The sequence below is a fragment of the Pungitius pungitius genome, chromosome 7 (assembly GCF_949316345.1).
Source record: "Pungitius pungitius chromosome 7, fPunPun2.1, whole genome shotgun sequence".
NCBI lineage: Eukaryota > Metazoa > Chordata > Actinopteri > Perciformes > Gasterosteidae > Pungitius > Pungitius pungitius.
The window spans coordinates 1,365,185-1,386,347 of NC_084906.1; the positions used below are offsets into that span (position 1 = coordinate 1,365,185).

A 21,163-nucleotide genomic window follows, 5' to 3' on the forward strand; every position below is an offset into this window, starting at 1 on the left:
TATGTATTGGTGGTGTTTTCTTTTTAAACAAAATATTACAATTCTATCTCAGATACACTGCAAAAGAGTAGGATTGTTTTAAATATTGTTGAACTAAGTGAAGACACCACATATTTACTTAAATCCGAAAAATATGGCAAGAATGTAAAATAAAAAATGTAAAACGTTTTTGCCCACAAGAAAATCTTTGCATTAAAACATAATTTCAAGATATTTCAAGAAGTTTGAGGACTTGGTAAGAACGGGACTTTTTACAATACCTTTAGTTTAATTGGTATCTGTTTAGAGATAGACATCTCATCATTAAAGCGCTGTGACACCATCTCAGGAAATGTGTCTTCATCTGGCAAGGCCGATACATTCCTTCACAAGAAGACAAGAAAAAAAAGCAGCTTGTCATGGTGCCCCTGTCAGACTCCTCCCCCTCCAGCTCTGCTCCTCTACTCCTGATTTCCACCAGCTGCAGTCACTCATCCTCATCACCTCATCTCCTCTTAAGGAGCTGCAAAGCCTCTAGCCGAGGTCAGTTCGTTGCCCTTCAACGGTGACTCGCCGGGGTCTCAGTCATGCTCTTCCTTGCTCTCAAACTGAAACTAATTATTGTTCTCGTGCCTCAGGAAACCCCTTCAGGAGTGACGCCAGTGTGGACCTTCTGCTAAGCAGCATCAGGAAGCCTGCAGCCTCTGTCGCTAACCGCGTTAGCACCTCCAGCCACGCCACCAGCCATCCTCAAGGCCGGACCTCGTCTAAGCCAAGTCCCAGTCTTCCACGGAGAAACAATAAACCTTTACTCACCTACAACTTACCTGTCATTACTCTGGGTTCCAGCGCCTGGGTTCGCTCCGCCTGAATATCATGACACAGCTTCACGTCCTCAGCAGTTTCAGCGCAGCCCGTGTGACATGACATGACAGTTTTTCCTTAACAAAATATTACAATTAACTAACTCGGATACGGTGCAAATTAGTAGAATTGTTTGAAATACTGTTAAAACATGTGAAGACACCTATATTTACTTAAATCTGAACTTACAAAATGACAATGTATAATGAAAAATGTAAAATCTTTGTGTTAAAACATCATTTCAAAATGGTTTGAGGAGTCTTTGTAAGAACGGGACTTTGATACAATGAGTTTAGTTTAATTTGTATCTGTATAGCGATAGATCATTAACACGTTGTGACGCATGATTAAGCTTAAAGCCCTGTAGTGGATTGTGGTTAAGATTCATTGCAAAAGCCAAAACATATTGATTCCATCAAACTATTCGGTTATAGTAAAAAAAAACAGAACGTTTCATTAAGCAGGCAAAATGTTAAGAGCTTACATCTCCATCTGTTGGTCATTAGTGATAGAGCAGTGACATGACACGGTTTCTAAAACTATACGTTATAATCAAGATGAATAGCAAAATGCTTTTGAAAACCACAACTAAAGAGCGAGCAACAGGTAAGCAAATTCCTTAATTCCCTCAACCTCCCTGTTTAATCAGAAGAACACAGTTAGATATCAACAGCAGCAATAAAACAGAACTCAACAGCTCCGTCTCTCGGCTTAAAGGCCCCCGTTACAGATGGCCTTCCCTTATGGGTCCTGATGAGTGAAAAACTCACTCATGGTTACACGCTCCTCTCAGTTGATGCCCCGCCCCCCAACGCCAGATTGGGGCCAAATGTCTGAATGTGAAAACAAATACGATTCGAAAGTGAAAAACTTGAAAGATTTTAATGTGAAGTTGGGGGGGTTGCAACTACAACCAAAAAAACAATACAGCAAATATCAAAAGGTTTATATAGGTAAAGAATGAAAAAATATATTTTATTTAAAAAAAACTGGAGAACTAAGTCAAAACTATATCCAACCCAAAAATACTTTTTGTCCACTTATTTTTATTGTTAATACATTGTTGTATTTTTCAATGTTCGAGACCAAAACTTTAACTTCCAGGTTGATTTGTTTTTCAAATGATTCAAACTTTTGGCCTGGATTTGGCTCCATATCCCCATCAGAGTGGTACAAGGCATTTCGATCTGACCCCATAGAACTATTACCAGGCCCTTTTAAGGCCTGCAGTATAACTTTACACGATGACAAAATGCCTCCATCTTGGAATGAGGCAGTGATCTCTGTTATCCACAAAGAAGAAACAGATAATGTGGAAGCTGTCGTATGTCAACAACAAATTATACACAGCCATCCTTGCCAATAGACTGGAAAAGATGCTCCCTTCCACGCACTACACCATGTGTCCAACACAATGAACTTGAAGCCTATCTAGAACGTCAGGATGCTCAGAAGGCTTTTGATTCAGTGAGTTGGCCTTTTCTTGTAAAAAAGTCCTTGAAAGATTTGACACGGACAACAATTATTCAATAAATGTCTCAGAAACCATAACAGTAGAATGCGGAACAAGACAGTGGTGCCCAGTCTCCTCCTGTGCAAAACACAGAAAGACACATCAACGGCATTTGTATAAGTGAAAGAAATCAGGATGCAGGAGATAAACTTGATCTTCAAGAAACAAAAATCTTGACTTTTAACTTTACACCTCCTAAAAACATTAGAGAGAAATATCACCATTTTCCTGAAAATCAAGTAAACTTCTTGCATGAAAGCTGCAATAACAACGAGCAGATTGCACATTATACATTACTTAAATATACAGAGACAAAATATAACCCCCCTCTTTACAAAAATGCATTGATGGAACTCTTCCTTCCTCGGACACAGAAATCAGTCTGTAAAAATTAAAATATGATGTCTGTTATAATTTCAAGCAATTCCTATAGACATTCCCCCGAAACAAAACGCCTGATTATCACTGACCTGTTTCTGCCATTTTCAATTCCAAACAAGGCGTCCAGATGGATACTGTTTAGCTTTTAATTAACAACCCACAAAAAAGCGCTCAAAAAGGCTCTGGTTGCTTCATGCGCGCCTTGTGGAGCGATATAAACAACGTCTATGTAATGGAAAGGATCACTTTTACCCTTTGCCTTCAGATGAAGGTTGTGAGAGTGTCAAAAGAAAAATATTAGTAATAAAAACATCAGACGGAGGGAGACTGGGATTGCGCCCAATGTGGCCTGCTCAGCTAAAGCAGCGTTACTGTCACGGTTTGGTTCTGCTTCTTGTCTTATTTTGTAGTTTTCATGTCTCTTGTGTTCCTGGGTAACTTCACTTCCTGCCTTGTCCTGTCTTCCCCTGTGATTGTCTGCCGTGCCTGATCGTTTCCACCTGTGTCCAATCACCTGCACCTTGTGTATTTAAGCCCTGTGAGTCTCTTGGCTTGTGTGGCGTCATTACATGTCGATGTTCTTTTCAAGTCTGTTCGCAGTTTTAAGTCCAGGTCCCTGTTTTTGTCTGTTTTGGTTTTGCCTCCTTCCTCCCCTTTTTTGGTTGGAGTGATTTTGAGTTTTTTTGACTATTAAAGTCCTTTTATTTTTCATTTACTCTGAGTCCTCCCTCCTTGCGCTCGCACCCGCGTCCTGACAGGTACAGGGTCATTTAATTCCTTATTCCACAAAATGTGTTCATAAGGGTTTTATGTATTCCACCTAATATTTTTATTTTCACACTCTCACAAATTGTACCCAATTTTATTTAAACTGTATATCGAAATCATCGATTTCCCATCTTGTGTTGGTTTGAATGTAAAAAGAAAACGTAAAAATAAATAAATGTGAAAAACTAAAAAAAAAACATTAATTACTGCACGGCTGATCTGGTCAGCTCACAAGCCCAAACGTGTATTAAAGCCACATAAGCAAATACTGCTTTATGCAAACGAGAAGGACCGAGCCATTGGCCTCTTCTTGTTATGTTTAGGCACCACGGTTTCCAGCAGCCTCCTCACGATGTCCAGCCGGCCGGTTCTGATCAGAGCCCTCGATAACTCTGTGACCTCTGCCGTGCGAGTCCTGTAGAGACACCTCAGCACGAACTTCACGGTGTCCTCGGGGTACCTCTCCTCTGCCTTTTGCACCCACAGCTCGAGTTGGCTGATCGCGAGGCTTTGGTCGGGGCCTCCCTGCGTGAACAGAGTCAAGAGGACCTGCAGGAGGCAGCGCAGGGCTGTTGGGTCCGTGCCGCCGGGCCTCTCGGACTCCACTGCCCGTTTGAAGCAGTCTGCAGCGTTCTGCTCCTCGCCCTTCAGCAGGAGGCAGCGTCCTCTGAGCGAGTGGAGGTCCGGCAGGCTGTCGCCCGGCTCGAACTGCAGGGCGCGGGACAGACTCACCAATGCACTGTTCACTGCCCCCTCGTCCACCAGAAGGCTCTCCTGGAGCGCGTCTACGCCCATGTAGTAGAACACCTGAAGGGAAGGAGCTGAAGAGCTGAGCATCCTGTTCCTTTAAAACATCCGTTCAAATGGCCTACTGGTAACTTGTGTTTTTACCTGAGCCATTTCCAGGTGAGTCCGCAGACACTGACGCACACTCAGGACCTTGTCCAAGTCTTTTCTGGCCTCAGTTAGTTTCTGCCGGTCTGGGACTCCACCGTGTCCACGTTTGACCTTCTCCAGGTCCCTGATGTAGAGCATCATATTGATCTAAAAGGAATAATATACACACATCTTATTTTATCAACCGTATGGACATCATCACTTTACGTAAGGTAAAGTATAAAGGTTGCCTTCCCGTCATAAAGACTCAGGCAGAGAATCTGCATTGCACAAATAACCATTTATAGTTCACATCATCTAAATTGCACGTATGTTTGAATTTTGCGCAATTTTCAGCTAGTTTTTAAAAATTGTAATGATGAAGTACTCAAAGCATTTCACATGCCTCCTTAGCGCCTGCATTCAATTGATCGGCTGCAGTACCTTTGCTCGGGTGCAGTAAGCCTGCCAGTTGAGCTCCGGGTCTGGTAGAACGTTTAGGGCCATGTTGCAGATCCCTGTTGCCATCTCATGTTTTCCCAGCAGAAAGAAGAGCTTCGCCAGAAGGTTCAGGGTGAATGCATCATCACTGGCCAGGTTTATGGCCTGCGGACACACACAGTTGTATGTCATGGGGAGTAGTTAAAGGTGCCCAGTTATGGCAAAGTGCTCAAGGAACTCTTTTTCCTTTTTGTGTTGACTCACACTTTCTCATTGGTGACTCATTCTCATTGTTTTTGATACTTGTTTTAGCTGAAAGCCGACACAACTAAACTCACTGCTGATTAGTGATTCATTAGAGATCTGTGAGTTACATTTTAGTAGATAGTAGAACATATTTTATGGGTAAACGTTGAGCTGATTCAGTACATTAATCAACACTTATTAGAACACAATATTTGAACGTTTTCTTTCTTGATATGTGTTGACATGTCTCTGTGTGTGTTAACTTACAGTTCCATAGCAGGATAAAGGATCAGTAGCCGAGTAGCCACAGTCATGTACGGACATGGGCACGGTGGTGAACTCTTCCTTTCTCTCCAACATGATGCCGATGTAACACCAAGTAAGAGCTGAGAGGAAGGAGCAGAATCAGGATGTTTACAATGATCTACTAAAAGCAATGTGTTGTTTCTATCCCTCCCATTAAAGAAGTGATTGTAACTACTTATGTGACAACATCTGAAATTACATTGCAGTTGTTGTTGTTGCTGCTAAAACAAAGTTCTCTACAATGTAAAATCGGAGTGCACGTTCAACATAATGCAGAGAAAACATACTGTAACATGTTTACCTTTGAGTTGCGTTTTCTCCAACTCTAGTGCTTCTTTGAGAAGCTTCAGTCCTTTGTTATAGTGAGAAAGTCTGGAGTATTCAGAGTCTGCTTCGGTCTTTACTATGTCGTCCAGCCTGCAGAGTGAAATGCCTAATATATATTACACAATAAGTGGTGTACTGATTTAAAAAAGGATTGTTATCTACCTTATATAGATGGTTGCCATTTTAAAATACCAGCTTCGTTTTTCCTCTTTTTGTACCTGAAAATCAACAGTATTCTTTAGTCCTCTTTGGTAGTCATTGACCAACAAAGTTGTTTATTATGCAAAAATAAATATTCTCGTCTTCACGTGCATGTCCTATATATACATATATATATGTATATATGTGAGATATGTGTGATCATTCAGGATTATCCACACTGTATGGATAAAAAAAAAGAAATGAAAATATTATAATGATGCATGTTGAGTGCTGATCACTGGAAGAACCCCAAACTCTTTACCAGACGTGTACAGCTTTGGTGTCACTGCGTGTTGTGCGTCTCACCAGCTGACCCCCGTGGCTCAGGGCTCTGTTGTAAAGTGTCAGCGCCGCAGTGAGTCTCTCCCTGAGGTCGTCCTCGCTGTCCAGCTCCACGTCGTGCGGATGGACGTACGCCTGCTCAGCGAGGCAGCGCGCTGCCAGCAGCCTGGCCTCCTCCTGGAAGGCCTCGCCAGCGCCCAACCCCATGAGGTGGGACACTTTCTCCACACACTCCCCTGCATCCAGCTCCCTCCCCAGCTTGTCGTACACGTAGCCCAGGTTGGCCCAGGCGTTGAGGTTACCGGGGTCTTCTTTGCAAATGCTTCTGAAAGGTCAAGAGTCACAGTGAGAGGAGGGTTTGAAAAACATCCTGCCAGTCTTAAACACAAGTGTTCCGTGATGTTACATTTTTTATCTAGCGCCAACATCTAGTTGTCTGTTGTCATGTTAAATGTTATCACAACAGCTAAGAAGAAGTACATAATAAGCAATAAGATGGCAAGTGGAGATGGAATAGGTAAAATACTATTTAAATAGTATCAGACGCACATTATGAGCATCTATACTATATGGGGAATTAGAATAGAAAATACTACAGCTAGAAAAAGTAAATTATAAAGTTTACCGGTAAATCAGAGGGCTATTACAGTGCAATAATTACTGCAACATTGTAGTATATTATGAGTGTAAGTGAGTAGAACATTAAGTCTTGTATCTATGGAGTATCGCAACATGACACTTTTCATATTATATTTCATATGTTATTCTTACTGGAGAAGCTCAAACTACTTGTCTCAGCCAAACATTCCTAATTGGTGTGGACTCCTTGTGTCACAGTGGGTGCTGGAGCAGGTTGCAGGCAGGACTCAAATGCAGGCTTCTCAAAGACTGTGCTCTTTATTTAAATAACCAAAACAGGACGTGCTCCAACGACGGGTAACATGGACAACGACGCGACAAAGGGACAACAGGCACACAGGGCTTAAATACACTAGGGAGGTGCAGGTGATTGGACACAGGAGGAAACAATCAGGCAATCACAAGACAAGGCAGGAAGTGAAGTTCACCCAGAGACACGAGAGACAAGAAAACTACAAAATAAGACAGGAAGAGGACCCAAACCGTGACACCTTGCACAGAATTTGGTGTTTATGACCCAGCGAATCTGTCAGTAATGCATAACATTGTTGTGAATTTGTTACAGGCGACCTTCACGTTGCTGGCTGTTCGACTGAAGCTTGTTAAAGGTCAGTTGTCAGTTGAGTCTGTTGTTGGGGCGGTTTGTGGTTTTCTCACATCATCTAACATCTAATCTAACCTCTGTAGTGTTTCTGTTTAAGTACCTTGCTACCCAAGATCTCTTGTGAATTCATTCATCAACAATGTCTTAAAACAATATTTTGTGAATACTTTGAGTACTGTGCCTTTAAAAAAAGGTCATCACCTGAATATTTCCTCAGCCGTGTCCAGGTGTTCCAAGTGAAAAGCCAGCAAACCCAACAGATTTCGGACAGCATACTGTAAACATCCCACTTCAGCCTCAAGCTCGCCTTGCAGGCTCTCTTGTTTTAGGTAAATGTCCCTGAGTCTTAGCCTCAAAGGCCCGACAGGTTCACAGTTGAGTTTGAGGTCCAGGTGGAAGTGTCCGGGTAAGTAGTCCATGTCCTCCATGAGGGACTCAATGTCCTCTGTGCCGACTGCCTCCATGGCCTTCTGCTTTCCTCCTTCTCTACTTCCTATTAGAACTAGAGACATGAGATGTTGTGAAAACACCACTTTTTAGTGTTTTGACCCAAGATCCTGAACAGGAAAACACCTCTTTCCTCCTCAGTCTACGGTTTAGTCTACTTCGACAGAATTCAGAAACCCTCTTGTAACCGTGCGGTTCAGACAGGTCAAACAGGTTGGGCTTGGGAGTGACCCAGGTTGAGCTGTGGGAAGTGACACAACTATGTTGTTGTGTGTGTGGAAATCTGCTTTAGCTGTCGATACTCAGATATTACGTGTGTTTCTCTGACACTTCAACTGCTCCTTCTCAGTCTAATCCAATAATAAACCAATCTCACTCATTTATTTGCCAAAAAGGAGATTACATAACACGGTTTTGCTCTTTTTTTAATTTGGTTCTTTAACATTACATCTACATCAAGTACCAACAGACAATCCTTGCATTTTATTCTGACAGCATAATAATATTAAGTGCAGAGTTATTTAAAACATGTTTTGAACTGCTGTTCAGTTCGCCCTCTTTGTCCATCCAGCATCAGCTGTAGGCAACCAAAGAATGTGACCCGTCAGGATCAGTGTGACTGGTGCAGCACTGAAGGAAACTCAATGAAACTTCATGTTAGAAACATACGTGACCTTTCATATCATTCAACAAATAAGTGACAATAAATAACTGCTGCAGCTGTTAAATATTTTTCACACTGTTCTGTTAATATTCTCCCTAAACATATCTTGACATATTTCTAATCACTCCTTGTTCTTTCTATTCATCACCACAATAGATAGGCCCGTGTATTACTGTGCACTTGATTGTGTTTTATAATCCTGATTAAATACTAAAAAAAAACACTGTCTCAGTACACGCCCGCAATGACAATAGATTCTGACCTAATGCAGCTGTACAACTGTTGACAGAACATGTTGCCAGCTGAAAGAGATTTGCAGATATTCCGCAAACGATTATCTAGTCAATAAAAACTACGTTGGGAAAATTAGACAAACCCATGATAAGATTTTATTTGGTCTCAGAATGCTTGGGCACACACATCCAATCTCTTCCACTAGAGGGTAAACTTGCATTATAGCAGAACATACCGGGGATCTTAGTTAAGTTAAGTGTTTCAAACCCCCCTATAACGTGCACATTGCATCAATTTCTAAATGGTTAGTCTCCAGAAAGTTGATTAGCTATAGGTCTACCGGTTTCATTCTACGAGTAGCCTATCGGTAAATGTATTATAATTTACTTTATCTCTTTAAAGCCTCACTCTATTGTCAAGGCACAGTAGCTCTCCTGCCTTATTAGAGAGTGTATATGACACAACACTATTCCAAATGTGGTCTTTTTCCCTGTTTCAAGCGATTGTTATTCAAGGCAAATGTCCAACAACCTTTCTACCTTTCAACCTTTCTTCCGATTCATCCCCTTTTCCCTTGAGACCCACTTGTATATGTAACTAATGCATATAGCTGGAAGGCCTCTGCCTCTCTAAGCCACCCATCCACTGTTGACTATGACTGACTTTCCATCCTTCGTCAGCTTGTCTCTGGCAGCCTGAGGGAACGTTTGCAGTGAAAAGCAACTCCTCAGCTCTCCAGAGGCCTTCTCTGACTGCAGATTACACCACTCCAAATCTCCCCTTGTTCTGTCATTATATGTATTAGATTTACATTAGCATCCACCGTTTTCAGGGAATCTCAGCAGAGGAATTTAAAAAATCATTGGACAAAGGTATTGCTTTTCATCTTTTCCCTCATGCATAAGAACTGGGATGCAGAGGCAGCCGCAGTACTCATCGATGCACGTGAGGAGATCCAGGACTTTCAATGACATTTTTGCCTGTTTTTAGTCTCAAAGAAAGTTTTCATCTTTTATATTGGTAGTCCAAATTATTCCAACGTGTTCCTTTATACGCGTTTTATTTTGAAAGTCCTACAGGAAGCGACATGATGTAATTGCAGCTGATTTCGCAGTCTGGCAGTCTCCTCTCCTCTCTCACTCTGCGGCTGCTGGTCGCTGTCATCATGCAGGTGGAATCTGCGCAATGGAGCTCAGCGTAGGGATGCAGCGCCGTGCAGAGAACCACAGACACCGGGACTATTAGTATTATTGCGTCTGCTTTAACTTTGCTATGATATACGGACCTCAGCTGTTTGACACCAATGCCAATGCAGCTAAACTTGGAGTTTGCTTAAAGGCTTGTGGTTGAGCGGTGCTGATGCTGTCAGCTGCTGTCCGGGTGTCCTGGCGCAGTCTAACTCAGCTGGCATCGCAGAGGATGCGGGTCGTCCCCGTGGGAAGTGACTCTCACGGTTTGAAAGGCGACACTTTACAAGAAACGAAAAAGACGTAATCCTGCGGATTGCTTTTGCCCGTTGAAACGCGCGAACGCGATGGATGAGTGCACCGCCGACGAGACCATCCCGGACCTGAAAGACATCGAGGGGAAAATCGGAAGGAAGACCCCCGAAGCTTTGCTCAGGGGGATGCGGGAAGAGGCGCCTTCTCTCCGGGGAGAAGCCAAGCAGACCCACGGTCCGAGTGAAGGGACCGGAAAGAAGGGTTTGGATGAAAAGATCAGGATATTGAAGATGGAGATGGTAAGAATGCTGTTGCGTGTCTGTGTGTGGGGGTCTGTCTGTGTGTGCGTGCGTGTACGTGCGCGTGCGAGAGGGCCGAACGTGTGACTCTTGTTGTTCAGGATGTGTCATTCCTTCTTTTTTACGGTGTATGCTGACATTTCTCTGCTCCACTGTACTTGTTAATATTAAACTATTATCGGCAGGTAAATCTACTGGGGTCGAAAAGCACTAAGATGAATTCTTTTTTGAGCTTATTTTTGTTTCATTGATGTGAGTGGTCTCTGGTGGACAATGGTGGCACTGCTTCTACTGGAGATCACCTTAAACCTAGTTGGTCCTAGTTTCACACACCAGCCGATAGAACAACTCTCAAATTCTTGCAACCTTCAGAGTCTCGAACAATATTTCTGTTGAACGTCTAGAAACTCGTTGTTTTGAGAGCAGTGAAATAAAGATTCTAATCGCTCTATGTCTCTAATCAGTGATCCGTGGTACCATTCAGCTACCAGCTCTGTGAGAACACCAGCTGTTATTGATTCTCTGTTGATGATCAAACTAGTCATTTCACGGGGAGGTCTGTCAATTATTAGACAAACAAAATGACAATGGTTGAATATGAATTCAGAAACTCATTCAAATCAATTCCAGCAGTTTGGATTCAGAATTCAGAAAGCAGATCTGTCGAGATCAGAGTGACACTGATTTGTTAGAAGTTGTTGCCATTATTTAGGTGTGCTGCAGAGGAGGTGATCAAGAGCCTCATTCTGACTGAAGAGGGGACTTCTCTCTCTGTCCAGCTGTGTGTGTGTGTGTGTGTGGCTGCTTAATTCATCTTGGAGAGTGGTGTGGTGTAATGTGAGAGCAGAAAACGATATCTGAGCACTGCGCTTCTCTCAGAATCTGCTTAGTAAGATTTACTGTGACGCATGTGCAGAGTGAATCAGAGTAATGCTCAATGAAAAAGCTTACACGTGCACACACCTGTGCACGTGTACTTTATCTGGATGTTTTCTCGCTGTTCACTGAAAGTCAATTGTTGTCTCTCCTATGGATTATAATCTTATACGGTCCACATCCAAACACACACACACACCATGGGAAGTATTAGGCAGCAGGTGTGTCACAGTCATCTGTATCTGTGTGTGTGGAGCTTGTTGTCACCGTGTCACCACCAGTAAAGGAAGGTGACTGCGCCTCTTGTTTACTGTCCGTGTGCTCTTTAGAATGTATTGAAACAAACACGCTGCCTTTAACGTCTATCTGTTTAAAATCCGTCATGAAACCTAATATTTGTCTTTCTTTACTAGATTGATATGTTTTAATCACCAATTTGGCAATTTTCAGTTCATAGTTTAGCCTATAATGCTAGAAAATTAACGTTTATTTTGTTTGACTACTGGTGTCATCTTATACTTATACCTTACTGACCAAAGGAAGCAGCAAATCGTCATGTTTCACCAGATGATGCTGTAATGGCTGAAACAGTTGATTGATTATCACAAATGTTTCTGATTAGATTTCTGTCATTGATTCATCCACAAATGTTCTGACCCTTTGGTTGTTGGATTTCATGTCAACTGGCTACAGCCTACACGTCATTGCTAATGAATGTTTTACATGCTCTATGTCTGTGGCAGCCGTTTCGAAGCTTCTGTCTGCATTTGTCGGCAGCTGTCTAATGGAAGACACACTCTCCTCTGATCCAAACAGATCTACTGTAGACAGAGACACTGCTGCCAGCCACACACACACACACACACACACACACACACACACGCTTAAGACAGAATGCTGTGTTGGGGCTTGGGTACACAGCTTTCAGCGTTGAACACAGACAGACGGCGCAGTTGGAGGTACATGGAGAGACCGCGGGGACTCTGCAAGGACGTTGTATGTCAGATGGTGAAGGTGAAACGTCAGACAGTGACACAAGGGGACATGTGAGTGTGTGTTTGTGCTGTCCCTGCTGGCAGTGATTCAGCACTCTGTTTGTATCCGCGTGACTTTGGGAGAGGCTGCGTCACCGATCGGGCTGTGCACACGTCATCGCGGCGCACTGCCTCATGAGTATTCTGATAAAAGAAAGGAGCGTCTGACTGGCTTTACCTTGCTGATTCATGGTGGCATATTGATGGGAGGAAATTAGATTAGATTCAATTAATCAAAAAATCAGGTCATCATAATATCTCAAATGTTCCATTGAGGAAAATTTTGTTTTATTACAAGTTGGATGTTATTTTAATGACGTTTAGTTGTTATAATAACCCACCACTATAACCGATGAGTTCATTGCAATGAAAACAAGAACCCAGAGTGGTCAGCCAAATAAAACATTATAAAGCATTCAAAGTACACGACAAATACACAATAAAGCAAATAAATGGCCCTATAAAGAACCATTTCAGACTGAAAGATGGTATCTCCAAATCATGACTTGCAATGTTCATTTAAAAAGTCAGACATTTGACTTCTGCTGTAACAAAATACCTCCTGAGTCATCCAGTGGAGCACAGAGGCATCAGTAATTGTTAAAACAACATGTAAGGGATGTCTTTCTCAATATACAGAATCATTGTTAATTTGGTCATTTTTCTCTATCCTATACACTTACACATGGCATATTTTAAATTGTCCATTTAAAATATGCCAATTATCTATCATCACTGGAGAGACTCTTCCTTCCTTCTTAGTACCCTAGTACTCTGCTCTCATGCTGAATGGTGAATTCGGGACTATTCGATAAATCATTTGATCTTTAAAACGTCCGAACAAAATGCTGATCCCACTGTAGCATCTGAGCGTCGTGCCACCTCGGCGCTGACAGGCGTGGAGCGTGGCGTTTACTGCCAAAAAAACATAAACCTCAAGCCTGAACCCCGCCCCATATGTCTGACTGTGCCAGGTTTACACACACACACACATTCACAGAAAGCTGTGGTCCCTGGTTCTCTTTGTCTGGCACTCGTCCCTGCAGTGCGTGCTTTTATTTTTAGTTCAAGTCAAAAAAAAAAAAGTGAAGGAATAACCAGATGGAGATATTCATAATTCATTTACTATATTTCCTCGTCCTCCATGATGTCAGAGCTGTTTCTGCCAGTTTGGATTTATCTGAACAGTGTGAGTCAGCTACCATCAGATCCACACAGCATTCATCCCACTGCTTATTTACATTCTGCTTCATCTCAGCTGTCCTCCATCCTCAATAATGTTGTTTTTTTCTATATTCATCTATTTGGAGGCAATCGTTTACACTTTACAGTACAGTGTGTAGCCTGACTCAGTGAGATTCAGACAAAACCTTTTCCCCACAAACTTAACCATCCATGTGTTTTGGGGGGGGAGTAAGGGTTGGGCTTTTGGGCATTTAGTGGTCATGGTTTAGGTTCGGTGAGTCAATGTTCTCACAAGTCACATAAACAACCCATTTAAAAGGTTTCAATGCATTCAGCCAAAGTGTGTTTGAGCCCATATGGCAAAGCCACGGGTAACATAGAGGGCTCTAATAGTTCATATATAAAAAACATGAGGATGAAGTATTTGAACATATAGTTCCCAACTTTCTGTTTCTTCCTTGAAATTACACCTCAAATGTCTTTTTCCTTTTCTGATTCTCTGAATTTATGCCACGAGGGGCTTTGTCTTGATCCTTTTCACATTGTGCTGCTGATAATTTTAGGTGAGAAATAAATCAAAATATTCAATCAATGCTAAAATATAATTTTGGCTTTAAACAGATTAGTTAAAAAAAGACCTCTGCAGATGTTATATGGAGAGGAATTTTCCAAAACCGCAGCCATGTTGTTCCTCATTTTCATCGTTTAGCTTTTTTTAAACTCACTCGCGCGCACACACACACACACACACACACACACACACACATGCGACATTTTTTAGAGCATGCAGAGTTCTTTTTAGAGATTTTCTTTTCTGATTTATTTTTTCCGAATGTTTCATACTTTCCACTGTACCACATTTCCAAATTCTCCTGAAGAGTTGTCGATGGTTACATGTCCATTTTGTCATTTTTTTCTGTTTTATTTTATTTGCCATCTCTTTTTCTGTTGGAGCTTTACCATAGTTGTTTACTCAGTGGTTGCTGTGCGCCCACGGGCTTCTGGGATGTTGTACTTCCAGCTATGGTAACCTGCAAAAGTTTACACTTTTTGTAATGATGTTTGCTATTTAAGGCTGGATGCTTAAACATCTGCACAGTCATGGTTGTTATAGTTTGTCTGCTTCCTCTATTTAACGCTTTTTTGTTCAAAACATCAACTCAATGAAAATAATTGATCTACATCTCCTTTTTTTTTTATTTCTCCGCAGGTTCACTTGCGCTCGGTCGACGTGAAGCTCTTACATCAGCTGCTGGCGGTCCACGAAGGCATCGAGGCGCTGAAGTGGCTGCTGGAGGAGCGCAGCACTCTGACGAGCCGCTGCAGCAGTCTGACCAGCAGCCAGTACAGCCTGGGCGAGGGCCTGGACACCTCCTGGAGAGGCTCCTGGAGCAGCCTGCAAGACCCCAACGACAAGCTGGATAACATCTCCGTTGGCAGCTACCTGGACACGCTGGCGGATGACATGGATGAGTACTGCCCCTCCGGGTCGGAGTCTGTCATCTGCTCCACCGCGCTCTTTCCAGAGGCCGCCGCTGGAGGCCGGACAGCGGGAGGCCCCGGGGGCGCGGCTGGGGTAGGGGTGAGTGGGACGAAGGGCAAAGGGGGCGCAGGGGTCCCGGGTGTCTCAGGGGATGCTGTGGCGGCAGATGGAAAACCAGCCGTCGCTGTCAGCTCCGCGCCGGCCAAGTCCGAGGGCCCCAAGCAGCACATCTGGACAACGCCTTCGGAGGGCGTCGAAGGAAGCCCCGTCCTCAAGGAGAAAACCCGGGCGCAAGTGGTTAAAGCCAATGGTGCGCAGGAGAAGACGGTCACGCACTCAGGCAGCCCGACGCGCGCCATCGACGAGAAGCGGCAAAGCGGTCCGACCCCCAAACTCAAACCTTACAAAAATGGAATGATTGACCTCGATACCTGCAAAATGAACGGAAAAATGCACCTGGAGTACGACGCACACTGGCGGTGGGTTCAGTCGCAAGAAGATGTGACCTTTTTGTAAGAAGGACGACGAGAGATGAGACTCAAGCCAGCGTTAAGCAATGCCTCTGTCGACCTCTAAGACTGGATCAATGGTGGACTGAAAAAGTGAGGCCTGTTGTGAAATGCAAATAGTGAGACTCTTCTTGTCGAAAGACACAGGGTTCGACTAACAAGGAGTCACATGTTTTGTCCTGTCTTTGCTTCCTGTGAATGCACTAACTTATTTACTTGCTATAAAACATTGATGTCAGTATTAAGATGGATGCAAACTTCAGGATTTTGACCATATATAGCCAGATTTGGCTAAGCGTATTCAAAAAGCCTTTTTCATTGTTTTTCTTTTTGTTCCCTGATATCCTTTCTTTTCTAAAGCACAGTAAGACGATCCGTCGGAGAGACGAAGATAAGTTTGCTTTACTTTAACTTTAACGCCCTAGCTATGAATCAAACCCAGGGACAAATCAAAGAATATTGTTAATAACTCTACACGCCCTGCAGTGAACCTTTATTAAGGCCACTACTGGAAGTTAGTTAGTGAGACCCCATCAACACATTATGTTTGATTCACAAATGGATAATATACGGTATGAACTCTTTGTTTTAAACAATTTAACTGAAATCTTGATGGTTGTAGACAGTGCTACTTGATCAAATATTAACAAAATATAAGTATTGTCATAGCTGGCTCAAGCTATGCCAAAACATTAGGAGCAGGAGACAGTTTACAAGATGAAAGGAATACATGTTTATTAAATTATAACCCTAACAGAAAGAACTTCAATAATAAACTGAAATCATATATCCAAAAGCCATAAGGATCCTATGAGGTGGGTAGTCAGTAAGTCAGTGTTGTAAGTGTGGATGTGTGACAAAATGGTGTGGTGCGTGTATGCATGAAGAGAATAATTCAACACAACTCAAAACGCATGGAGAATACTGCCGGAGCGAAGGCCGGGGCTGCCTCCTCTCGAGTCCCCCCCTCCAACTGGCAGGAGCCTGGCATATATAGACCTCAGGAGAGACACCGGGCCCAGGTGCTCTCCATTAGCCATCAGGACAATGCCCCACCCAGGCTCACCTGTAGGGAGACAGTTAGGTAGGCACCATCCACACACACTCGTTATGTGTGTGGGGCATCACACCCCCCCCCTTAAAGTCGTGGTCTCACTACGAACCACAGTTCCCCACTCAATACTAACAAAAATACCGGAGTGATCACTTCTATTAACATAAAATTAAAAAATAACCAATTAAGTGCACATCCATCAAATTTACAATGTTAACATTACCTCATACTAAGTTTTGACTAAATCTTAAAATACTTTTAGACGTTCCTAGAAGTTTAACCCTCAGAGTGTAACCACTCTTAGCCCTGCACCACCTGGACTCTCCTCCCCCCTTGACAGCTGGATCCTGATGTTTCAGCTAGCAATAAGGCTGTCAGGAGAAGAACAGGCCAGGGGCCACACCGCCAGTCTCTACAAAAAACAAACAAACAAAAGAACAGAGATTAGATAGGGCTCTAAACAGGAGCACGAGACAATGCATCTGCCACCACATTATCCCTCCCTTCAATGTGCCTGATATCCAGAGCAAAGGACTGCAGAAGCAAAGACCACCTAATAAGCCTTTGGTTCGGACACTTAAGTGAATTGAGAAATGTAAGTGGGTTGTGATCTGTATAAACTATAACTGGTACCCCAGACCCAACATACACACTAAAATGCCCCAAAGCCCACACCAGTGCCAATGCTTCCTTCTCAATCACAGAATAATTAAGCTGATGCTTATTAAACTTTTTGGAAAAAAAACAGACCGGCCTGTCCACCCCTCCACCGTCAGCCTGCAACAGTACTGCACCTGCTCCAAAGTGACTCGCATCAACCTGCAGCTTGAACTGTCGATCCATGCGAGGAGCTGCCAACACTGGAGCAGAACACAACAAGATCTTAGCATTTTGGAACGCTTGCTGACAGCGGGAGGACCAGACAAACTTGACCTTGTCCTTTAGAAGATCAGTAAGAGGACAGACAACAGACGAAAAGTTTTTGCAGAAACTTCTATAGTATCCAATTAACCCCAAGAAGCGCATAAGTTCCCTCTTAGTAGTAGGACGAGGGTAAGACTCCACAGCAGCGACCTTTGCCTGTACCGGCCGGACCTCACCCTGACCGACCACATGGCCAAGGTATGTGACTGTTGCACGAGCAAATTCACATTTTGCCAGATTCACTGTCAACCGCGCTTCAGCCAACCGCTGAAAGAGAGCGCGCACACGAGCAATGTGACACTCCCAGGTGTCACTGAAAACTACACAATCATCCAAATAAACGGCCACGCCCTCCAGGTCACCCACGACCCTATTCATGAGGCGTTGAAATGTTGCCGGTGCATTTCTCAACCCAAATGGCATAACTTTATACGAATAAAGACCAGATGGAATAATAAATGATGCAATCTCACGAGCTCTCTTTGAAAGCGGGACTTGCCAATATCCTTTCAACAAATCAAACTTGCTGACAAATCTGGCCGACCCAACCTGATCAATACAATCATCCATTCTAGGCAACGGAAAGGCATCTGGTCGTGTCACGTTGTTAACTTTCCGAAAATCTGTACAGAACCGAAACGACCCATCAGGCTTAGGAACCAAAATGCATGGCGAAGCCCAGCTAGATATTGTCGGCTCCGCAATACCATTCTCCAACATATATCGGCACTCTGCATCCAAAACCCGCTGTTTGTCTACAGAGACCCGATAAAAACGCTGTCGAATGGGTTTTGAATCAGTCAATGCAATATCATGCTCTATGAGATGAGTTTGCGAAGGTGCATCACTAAATAAGGTTGGGAATTCCGCAATCAAATCAACCAACTCTATGCGTTGCGACATGGAGAGATGACACAACAGGTTATCTAACCTGCCCAGGGTCTCAGTGTTTTTCAAACGCCCATACACCAATGTGTCATCAAATGTGGTGGTGTCCTTGCCCTCACCAACCACTTTAGAGACAGGACCCATGCTGGCTGCCAAACACACAGGCAGAATTTCCTCAGACTCACGACCATAGTATGGCTTTAACAGGTTCACATGAAATAAATGAGAAGGTTTACGACGGTTAGGAGTTGCAATGAGATAATTTTCATCTGAAAGTTTCTCAACCACAGTATGTGGACCTGTAAACTTTGCTTGAAATGGTGAGTTGATAATTGGCAAAAGAGCCAGAACCTGATCACCCGGACTGAAGTCCCTTCGTTCAGCCCGCTGATCATAAGAGCGCTTCATTTTCACTTGAGCCCTTGCCAGGTTCTCTTTAGCCATTGAACCCGCCACATACAACTTCTGCCTGAACCCATTGACAAAGTCAATCAGATTTTTGGGAGGGTCGGGCGCCTTAAAATTGTCATGAAGCAGTGCAAGCGGCCCACGAACTAAATGACCAAAGACCAACTGATTTGGACTAAACCCGGTACTCTCCTGCACTACTTCACGAGCAGCCAGCATTAACCATGGCAAGCCATCCCCCCAATCTTTTCCCAACTCTGTACAATATGCCCGCAGCAACGATTTCAAGGTCTGGTGAAACCTCTCTAGCGCCCCCTGACTTTGAGCATGATACGCCGAGGACTTGGCATGTCTTACCCGGAGTTGTTTCAAAATCTGGGCAAACATGTGAGAAGTGAAATTTGAACCCCTGTCGCTCTGGAGAACCCGCGGAATGCCAAATATGGAGATGAACTGTGACAGAGCTTTAACCACAGCTCTAGTTGTAATGGAACGCAACGGATAGGCAGAAGGATACCTAGTCGCCTTTGGGGGGAGTGGGTTTCTAGAGTGGGAGGGGGCGTCTGGTTGGTTCGACGACTTCGGCCTCTGCGTACAAGTGGAGGACTGTTGGTCAGCTCGCCAACTTCGTCCAAGAACTCCCGTTTCGCAATGGTTGTCCTCCTGAAGCCCCAGGACTTTTTAACCTGAGACATGGTCGGCCTAGCACTAGATTCTGCCTCTTCCGACTGGCTCTGCTGGTCCTCCTCATTGCAGCCATCTGAGAGGCGATTAGCTTCCGTTGGATCCATTTAGGCATCCAAAGGTAACAACGCTTGAATCGTAATGATTATTTTCCGGTTAATAAAGGATTCGCTCAGCTAGCCAGCTAGGTATGCTAGCACAGTCTTCCATTTTCTCGGCATCGTTCTGCCTTTTCGTAATCTCGCGAGAATGATGCCCCACACACATAATGAGTGTGTGTGGATGGTGCCTACCTAACTGTCTCCCTACAGGTGAGCCTGGGTGGGGCATTGTCCTGATGGCTAATGGAGAGCACCTGGGCCCGGTGTCTCTCCTGAGGTCTATATATGCCAGGCTCCTGCCAGTTGGAGGGGGGGACTCGAGAGGAGGCAGCCCCGGCCTTCGCTCCGGCAGTATTCTCCATGCGTTTTGAGTTGTGTTGAATTATTCTCTTCATGCATACACGCACCACACCATTTTGTCACACATCCACACTTACAACACTGACTTACTGACTACCCACCTCATAGGATCCTTATGGCTTTTGGATATATGATTTCAGTTTATTATTGAAGTTCTTTCTGTTAGGGTTATAATTTAATAAACATGTATTCCTTTCATCTTGTAAACTGTCTCCTGCTCCTGATGTTTTGGCATAGCTTGAGCCAGCTATGACAAATGGGGGCTCGTCCAGAATCAGTAAGTATCACATTTTCAAGTTTTGAATTTCAGTTAAGCAATGTGATGCTGTTCAAAAGATTCAAATTGTTTGGCGTTGCGTGCGGGTTTCCGTTGCCGTTATTATAACTTAGACTTTTCATTGGTTGAGTTAATTGGATGGATCAATTAAGTTTGATGACACATCGATGTTAAGTTATTGAGTATTTAAATAAGTACGGGAGCTACTCTTTGTCCCAGGTCAGGCAGAGCCACGTTAGTTTTTTAAACTTTCGTGGATAATTTTTTTTTTTTTGATAGTGTTGGGGGAACGCAGTAGTAGCAGTTGTCTCGGGAGCACAGTACGTGGCTGACAGCGTGATGTTTAAAAGTTGCGTTGTCCCCAGCGTATATTCAGTGCATAATTACCCCTGCCGAACCCCATGAAGAGCTAGGGTTGAGTTAGTGAAGATTTGGTTAGGCAGATAGGGGACACTCCTTTGTTTAAAGTTGCATCGGTGTGTCAAAGCGGTGTCCAATTATCCAACCAATTAATGATGGCTCATATTGATGAGTTTGTGGCATCACCATCAGTTGATCTTTTAAATAACAGTACAAAGGATCAGTTGCTGGAAATCGCGGACCATTACCACATTGACATTGGGGACAGGAGACGTAAATTACCAACACTAAAGATGATTTTAGTTGCTAATTTGGAAGAATTAAATGTTTTGCCGTCCCTGGAGGAAACGCCGGGAGGTGGGGTGGCTGCTGCGGAGCCATTAAGCCTACCTATTAAAGGTGTAAAAACAAATCCAGGGTTAACATTTGACCAACAGAAAGAGCTTATGCTTATTACATTGGAGATGGATAGGGTAAGGTATCAAACTGAAATGGAGCGAGAGAAAG

At 43.6% G+C, this 21,163-nt stretch overlaps 2 protein-coding genes across 2 annotated transcripts; one reads left to right on the forward strand and one right to left on the reverse strand.

Moving 5' to 3' along the window:
* Positions 1-1,708: 1,708 nt before the first annotated feature.
* Positions 1,709-8,021, reverse strand: ttc22 (tetratricopeptide repeat domain 22). The gene is made up of 8 exons (XM_037468598.2): positions 7,629-8,021; positions 6,209-6,509; positions 5,864-5,919; positions 5,676-5,791; positions 5,336-5,454; positions 4,826-4,987; positions 4,397-4,549; positions 1,709-4,312 (listed from the first exon to the last, which is right to left on the reverse strand). The coding sequence occupies exons 1-8, from the start codon at positions 7,937-7,939 to the stop codon at positions 3,779-3,781; spliced, it is 1,752 nt and encodes a 583-aa protein (XP_037324495.1). The 5' UTR covers positions 7,940-8,021; the 3' UTR covers positions 1,709-3,778.
* Positions 8,022-9,854: 1,833 nt separating this feature from the next.
* Positions 9,855-16,280, forward strand: lurap1 (leucine rich adaptor protein 1). Its single transcript, XM_037469959.2, has 2 exons — positions 9,855-10,513; positions 14,819-16,280. Exons 1-2 carry the CDS (start codon positions 10,307-10,309, stop codon positions 15,605-15,607), a joined length of 996 nt encoding a protein of 331 aa, XP_037325856.2. The 5' UTR covers positions 9,855-10,306; the 3' UTR covers positions 15,608-16,280.
* The last annotated feature ends 4,883 nt before the right edge of the window (positions 16,281-21,163 follow it).

Coding starts and splice junctions, on each gene's coding strand:
- ttc22 (XM_037468598.2), bottom strand. CDS start 7,939: ATGTCTCTAGTTCTAATAGGAAGTAGAGAAGGAGGAAAGCAGAAGGCC. Junction 6,510..7,628: donor ACGGCTGAGGAAATATTCAG/GTGATGACCTTT, acceptor TTGACCTTTCAG/AAGCATTTGCAAAGAAGACC. Junction 5,920..6,208: donor TGAGCCACGGGGGTCAGCTG/GTGAGACGCACA, acceptor GTTGATTTTCAG/GTACAAAAAGAGGAAAAACG.
- lurap1 (XM_037469959.2), top strand. CDS start 10,307: ATGGATGAGTGCACCGCCGACGAGACCATCCCGGACCTGAAAGACATC. Junction 10,514..14,818: donor GGATATTGAAGATGGAGATG/GTAAGAATGCTG, acceptor ATTTCTCCGCAG/GTTCACTTGCGCTCGGTCGA.